General features: G+C 41.0%; 1 protein-coding gene across 1 annotated transcript; it reads left to right on the forward strand.

The window, feature by feature from the left end:
• The first annotated feature begins 3,871 nt into the window (after nt 1–3,871).
• Nucleotides 3,872–6,300, forward strand: fmc1 (formation of mitochondrial complex V assembly factor 1 homolog). Its single transcript, XM_061700761.1, has 2 exons — nt 3,872–4,058; nt 5,812–6,300. Exons 1-2 carry the CDS (start codon nt 3,930–3,932, stop codon nt 6,013–6,015), a joined length of 333 nt encoding a protein of 110 aa, XP_061556745.1. The 5' UTR covers nt 3,872–3,929; the 3' UTR covers nt 6,016–6,300.
• The last annotated feature ends 1,563 nt before the right edge of the window (nt 6,301–7,863 follow it).

Below are 7,863 nucleotides of genomic sequence, written 5' to 3' on the forward strand. Positions count from 1 at the left end.
TGTGATTTGATGACAATGCCAGCAGGAGGAGGTCCTTGCTTGATGACACAGGGCTGTGATTGTCGTCGAAGAGAACAAAAAAAGATTACAGAATTGATATGGAGGCAAGAATATGTCAATTGGAGTCAAAGTGTGTGTGTGTGTGTGTGTGTGTGTGTCAAGTTGTGCATAGCAAATGCACGCAACAGTTCTTTAAAAAACATTTGCTAACACAAGAAAACAAGACAATGACATACACTAAAAACTAAATAGACCTACCTATGGTTAGATTTTAGAACCAGCCAAAAAAGGATGCATAGTATGGAAGGAGGAAAACATAGGAGGGAGAAAACAGCGAAAGTTACAAAAGTAAAAAAGTAGAAAAGAGAGGGGAGCCAATTAAAATGTCTTCATCGTGAGATCAAGGAATTAGCACATTTGGTGGATTCAAAAAGTAGCCAAAGTTATGAGTGGACAATGAGTGGCGTAGAGAGGAGGAGGCAATGAAGGGAGGAGGGAGCGTGAGCTGCACAGGGAAAGAAAGGGCTCGAGGTGAAAGCAATTGAGAGGGGAGAAAGAATTCATGAAGAGTGATTAAAAAAAATGGAAAAAAGGGGCAAAAAAAATCCCCTTCCCCTTTCTTCGTTCTTTTCTCTCTCCCTCCTTGTCTGGCTCATAAATAGAAAAAATTGTTGACCAGATAAATGGCAAAATAGATAAGAAGACAGAGAACTGAGAGAGCCAGCAAATGAACAGACAAAGCAACTCCCAGCAGCGCGATGAGAAAAAAAAAGAAAAGAAAACGAAAGATAAAGGCAAATACTCCAGTGGCCTCCGTTGTCTCCAGTTTATGTGCGGAAAGGGGGATTGGCTAGTGCCAGTTGTTCCCCTTCCCCGGCTGCCTTCTGCGCTCTTCTCGCTCTCTTCCCCAAAAAAGCTTCCCATCCAGATGAGGAAAAAGCAGGCACAGGTGTCCTCTGATTCCTCTGTCTCTCAACTCTGCTTGGACGTGTGGTGCCACTCACACAGGTAAGACATTGTTGCAGCAGCAACACACAGTGGGAGGAAAAAAAGGCATACAGGGGGCTGCTGCTAGTCAAGCACTGCCAACCTCATGAGGAAAAGATATGAAGCTGGAATTGCTCTGTCTCCCCTCTCCCGCCCATCCCTGCGAAAAGATGGGAGGATGGGAGGTGGGCCCACTCGCTGCATTAGTATTCATTGAAAGAGTGTGGGAGAAAGCGAGAGCGCCAGGGAGGAGAGGGGAGCCTGCAAATGTCTAGGAACCCGACCAGTGTTTCAAACTAATTAGAGAATGGCTCCCCCTAGAGGTACTAATCAGTACACAAGCTCTCAACTTTGAGCTTTGGTGCAAACACATGGACCACAGCCCACTGAGCAGAGTTGGGAGTAAGTCACATATTCTCTGTGAAAGTCCGAAAGTCTCAAGTCTTAATCTTGACGTTTTAAGCAAGTCGCAAATTATGTGTGGCGAAAGCCAGGCAAGTCAAGTCCTCACTAAATTTCAAGGTCGACTCAAGTCATCCTTTGGGGTAAGCAAGTCATAACTTATACAATCTTGCGTTGTCACATAAATTTGAGTGAGACAATGTTTTTTCACAGATCATACACAAAAAAAGACCATACCAAAGTTAAATGAACAACAATTCTCTATTAAATCAAATGTATATATACCGTATTCAGTGTGGCGGCACGGTGGTCGACTGGTTAGCACGTCTACCTCACAGTTCTGAGGACCCGGGTTAAAAAAAAAATGCTGTTTTGTCTTTGTCAGGAGTGCTGATAACAGCTTTCTTTTGCTTTATCTGAGGATTATGGTGGACTTTTTCCCCTCTTTACAATGCTCAGGTACAACCGCAAGGAGCTACTGTCAAATGACTCAGTATACCTGTACCGCTGCGCTCTACTGAGCAGTTTCTTTTCTATTGGAACCATTTTAAACTGTCCAACAATGTCTCCTTTTTTTAACATTGTGCAGCCCGAGTTTTAATGCAACCTACTTTTTAATTATATTTTATTAGTTTTATCAAGAAGAAAAGCCACTTTTACTGTAATACATTGAGCTACATTCCGTTTGTCTTTTTTAAATCTACAATAGTTATTATTGCTAGTATCCGTTTTCTGGTTAGTCAGCAAAACTTCATGTCACACCACCCAACGTCAGGGGCATTGCTCGGTTTTGATGGGGCGGGGGAACTACTAGTAGCTAATACTACCACTAGTGACGTTTGACTCCATTTCACCAATCAAACAGAGCCAGGCAGTCACATGACATGACATGATTACGTGAAGCATGGCCGTAATCTTGATGTACTTTACAGATCAATGGATGGAATACGAAAAAAAGAACAGTTAATATATGTCATGCATGATCTCTCTGTGACTGCCTAAACATGTCGACATTTCAGCCTACAAGAACTTCATTCATAACTTGAGAAACAGACAAGAGGCTGTCTCGATTATGTCTGAGGAATAAAGCCAGCAGGTCAACCACAACCCGTGTATGCAAATTGAAGTTCCGCCGACCCAATCAGACCGGCTGGAGTTTCTCACTGTAGAAAGTGTTTTGCATTTTCAAAGAGAGCTGGGAGAAAAGCAAGCAGCAATGCATGCGATCACTCAAGCTAAAAATGTAAGTTGGCAGAAATGACATTGTGTTTGAGTAATAAAACTGATGTCAGCATTGCTGCTAAATGTGGATGTGGGTGAAACCACCTTGTTGAACTTTAACATAAAACAATTATACATAATTATACAATTAATCATCTCTGCCTGGTAAGCCTATTGTACAGTTTCAAGTGTATTAAAATAAATGAGTTAATTTGAGACCATTTCATGTGGTTAAAATTTGCCTTACATTTTTATTTTATTTAAATATACACCCATCCATTTTCTGAGCCGCTTCTCCTCACTAGGGTCCCAGCTATCATCGGGCAGGAGGCGGGGTACACCCTGAACTGGTTGCCAGCCAATCGCAGGGCACATACAAACAAACAACCATGCGTACTCACATTCACACCTACAGGCAATTTAGAGTCTCCAATTAATGCATGTTTTTGGGATGAGGGAGGTGCCCGGAGAAAACCCACGCAGGCACGGGGAGAACATGCAAACTCCACACAGGCGGGGGCGGGGATTGAACCGGGGTCCTCAGAACTGTGAGGCTGACGCTCTAACCAGTCATCCACTGTGCCGCCTTAAATATACGTACATTGTTGTTTTAGTTAAAGTGACATTGTTGGGCAATTCCTGAATTTGCCCATTCCTATTTTATTTTTTGCTGTGTTTGACATTTATAAAAGATAAATAAATCATAAGTTAGTTACTAGTTACTCAGTATTTGAGTAATTTGGTTACAGAATACTTACTCAGGTAATTATTCGGAAGACTTTTTTTTGTACTTGTACTTTAGTCAGGTAATTACAAAGTAACAGTACTCTTACTTGAGAACAGTTTTTGGCTACTTTACACACCCATGGCCTTGACTCAATCAAGATTGCAAAACACTGGTTATAGCTTCTTTTTAAACTCCATCTACTGAAGTGAGTTTGGGCAGCCTAAAATTGCATGTAGCAAGTGTCGAAGTACCAACTGCTCGTTATGACAAAAACACAATGGCGCCACACACACAAGATGAGACAACAGTGCCGTGTTTGTACCAACTTTTGTGACTTTTTGTGTTAACGACACATGTACACAAAGCGCGTGTGTTGCAAACGGAATTGGTGTTACCTTTCTCCATGAAGTAACGTCGTTTGTGTTGGAGGTCCGTGCCAAGAAGACAGTGCTATGATTGTCTACGGGTGACACATCGCCATCTTGTGGTTGAACGTAATTGATCGATGATGCGACGTTGGATTGAGATGGTCTGCTGATGGTGAGCCCAGACAGCGACGGCGGCGCTCCAGAGTCACAACACTTTTCCCAAGATGGCAGCGTCACCATCCTCCTTACGCGTCTACAGAGGAATACTCAAAGAATTGCGGGCCATGCAAGGGCAACATTACAAGCGGTCACTAGCGTACAATTACGTTACGGATCAGTTTCGAAAAAATCAGGCAAGTTTCCTCTTTCCGCCAGCTCATTTAGGTTCAACGATGCACAGTTAGTGGTGTTTCCCCTGTACGTTTGTATATTTTTTAGATGGTTCTAAATATTATCAGGCTCAGTGATCTTTAAAACATAATGTATGTGAATGCCCGCCAACAGATGTTTTGTTGTGCAGTACGAGTGCATCCCTCAACCCAAGGGCATGCTAACAGCTAACTAGCATAGCACTGCAGTACTGTAACCCAGCGTGGAATTGCACACTAGTAGACACTTCGTTGGGTCCACGTGCACATTGCATTGACATCCCATCCCGTTTGAGAGTTGTGTCTAAATTGCGCCATTACTAAGCATAATCATGCTTGCTTCGGGCTTGGCGACGTCCCAAAGAGGCATTCATTTGATGACACACTGAGAGTGTTTCTTATATATTACATTAAAAGTAATGCAATATAATATAGCTACTTCTCAGTATGATTCTTAGTTAACATGAGACGCTGCAGTAGATGTAGGAATATGTAGATTAGTGTTTCCCAACCATTATTGAGCTTGACTCGGTGTGAAATTTAGGTTTGTAGTTGGACACAACGCTGTTAGTCTGTTACGAATGGTAACAATTTAATTGTAGCTTCTGCCATCTAGTGGAAGAGTTATTAATTTAATTTGAATTTTGTCTGTCCCTATCGCTGCTATAGATAGTAGTCGTAGTAGTAGTAAATAATTTTCGGACCATTTAGGTGAATTTAGATGATTTCTCGCAGCCCATCTGATGATCTTTCATGGCAACTCTGGTTAGAATAAAATTTTCTTTAAAGAAACAAACAGAATGTATTTTTCTCCCTCTGTAACTCATTATAGATTATGCATCCATATTTAGTATTTGTATACTCATAAATGTTTGTTATGAGTGTTCTGCGAACGGGATTTTGATCTTGTTACTCTTTCTCTTTTCCCCCCCATCTGTGGGTTTACTCAAACAGGGCAGCATGAAGGCCTAGTGATGTCTGCCTCGCAATTCTGAGGTTTTGGGATTGAATCTCCAATAAACATGTTCTCCCTACCATGGGTTTTCTCTGCGCTTGGGACTCCAGCTTCCTCCCACATCCTAAAAGCATGCTTTTTTTGGGAGGGTGAATTGAAGACTCTAGGATTGTCCATGGGGTGTGAATGTGAGTGTGAATGATGTTATGTCTATTATTTTGTGCCCTGCGATTGACTCGAGACCAGTCCAGGGTGTATCCCGCCTCTCGCCTAGCCAGGTGGGACAAGCTTCAGCTCACCCGCGACCCTAATGAGGACAAGTGCAATAGCAAATGGACGGATGGATGGATGGATGGGTTACCCAAACGCAGTGACTCTGACTATTGAAATGAAGCATTTGGATTGTTAAAGCATATAGGCTTAAAGCTTTGATTATTAATGCTTGAGAGCACAAGGCTCGCCACGCTGGCTGTATGCATGTGCAGTGATGCAAAACAGCCAGCAGGAAGACTCGAGCATGTCAGTGTATATTTGTTGAAACTCAAAAAATGACCCGGGGACATAATATATATGTGAAAATATAGGGACTGGACCAAATGCTTAATGCCAGCATCACTTGCTTTGCCAGATAAATTAGAATAATCTTGACTCAGAAAAGCTGGTGATGAATGCACATGAGTGAATGCACTTATGATGTTAGTTTGCCACATCCTGGCTTTACCTTTTAATGTCAGTTGTAATTAATGAATGGTGTTAGGTTTAATGAATTGTCCTCTCCCGCAGGTGACAGGAGAGAGGTACTGCCGCGCCCAGCAGGAGGCGTTCCATGCCTCACAAACATACCTGTGCCTGCTGGCATCCTCAAGGAACCACAAAGCCTTGCACAACCTTTACCACGGAAAGGGAGAACGCGGCCCAGATGAGGTGGCGGGCCTGGTGGGGCTGAGGTTGCCCACTCAGCCCGGTGGTAAAGGCTGGGAGAAGTGAAAGCGGCGTGAGGCGTAAGGCTGGAAGAATGATGCCTCACAAACAGCAACCTCCAAAGGGATACGTGTTCGTCTGAATGAGTAAAGGCTGTGTGGACTCTACCTGTGTTCCAGGGAGGAAATATGTGTGGAAAAGTACATTCTGAATAGATGCACCCTACAGTTAATGTAGCTCTGCTTTTGCTCTGGTCATGCAGATCTTTTTAAATGTTCAAAAGCAAGGGCAGACATTCACAAGAACTGTTCCGTTTTGATTTATGTCTCTATTAAACTATTCATCACTTAATATTTGGTTTGCTTTCTTTTGAAACCAGGTTAAATGAAAACTCATGTGTAACTACTCATCCTACACAAGGGAAGCGCATTGTAATCTAGTCAACTGATTGTGATGATTGTGTTTTATTTATGAAGCACTTTTCACATAGAGGAATCACTAAGTGCTTGACAATAGTGAGAATTCAGTCACGTAAATTACAGAATCACAACCTTTTACAGTTATCAGAAGAAAAAAAAACAGAGCCAGTGCAAGGAGGACAGAATGGGAGTGTTGAAGTGGTATGGATGTAAAAAGTCTGAACACCTAGGTTTTTCAGATATGAAAAACTTTTTCCACCATTCATGTGCAGAATAACCTATACAACTCAACTAAAAAAAATGATACATTTTAGAGTGGGGATCTTAAAATAAACAACTGAGATAATGTGGTTGCAACAACTATGCACCACCGCTTTATAACGGGATGTGGCTGTGTTCAGAATTAACCAATCGCATTTAAACTCGTTAAAAGGGAGTCAGAACACACCTGCCACCATTTAAAGTGCCTCTAATTATCCCCAAATTAAAGTTCAGGTGTTCTGTGAGGCTTTTCTTGAATGTTTTTTTGTTGTCTTGCTTTCTAGCACAAGCCTCAAGGTTTCTAACACTGACTGCGATTTAAACTGTTCATAATACCCTCAACCTTGACTAAAGAAAAACAGCCTAAAAGATCTATTTTTCCCAGTTGAGTTGTACAAGTTATATGTCAGATTAATGGTGGATAAAGTTTGGAAATGATTTATCTTGCTTTCAGTTTTTGAGGTCACAAATATCTGGCATTCGAAAAGGGGTTAGTAGACTATATATCCACTGAGTACAGTGTAAATTTAAGTAACTATGCTACAATTACATTTATGTAAAAGCAATTGTATTTATTATCCATTCATAACCTTCATTCTTTTTGGGGTCACAGAGAACATATCACAGCTCGTTTTGGACAAAAGGTGGGCTACACTCAATTGGTCGCCAGTCAATCACAGGGCACATATAGAGACACAACCATTCACACTGTCACTAAGTGTGAATTGAATATGTAATTTTATTATGATAATTGATTATGTGTGTGTATATATATATATATATATATATATATATATATATATATATGTGTGTGTACGTGTATATGTGTGTATATATATATATATATATATACATATATACACACACCTTTTTTGTGTTTTCTACCATCTGAAAATGTATATAAAATATTACAAAATAATAATAATTAATTGGTAATTTACCCTATTGTCTACTAAGAAATGTTGTCAAATGTCAATCCCGAGTAACACATACAACACACTCAGCTTGATTAAAGTCAAAATGTATTGAGGCAATCATCAAATCAGCTTGTGCTTCTTTGTGACATTAAAGTGCAATAATAATAAAGGCAGCAAGAAGATATGCGCTCAATGTCTGAAATTCACTGCTTCTAAAGGAAATTTTGAATTTGAGAATTCAAGTCATCCGTACTTGACAAAGAGAAAAAGTCCCCCACCAGCAAAGATGTCCCTTCCAGCCAGTGTAGGCTGAGACT

This window comes from Phycodurus eques, chromosome 16, assembly GCF_024500275.1.
Source record: "Phycodurus eques isolate BA_2022a chromosome 16, UOR_Pequ_1.1, whole genome shotgun sequence".
Taxonomy (NCBI): Eukaryota; Metazoa; Chordata; class Actinopteri; order Syngnathiformes; family Syngnathidae; genus Phycodurus; species Phycodurus eques.

Excerpts from the sequence above, each read along its gene's own strand:
- fmc1 (XM_061700761.1), top strand. The coding sequence starts at position 3,930 with ATGGCAGCGTCACCATCCTCCTTACGCGTCTACAGAGGAATACTCAAA. Across the intron at positions 4,059-5,811 it reads ATCAGTTTCGAAAAAATCAG|GTGACAGGAGAGAGGTACTG; the intron begins GCAAGTTTCCTC and ends CCTCTCCCGCAG.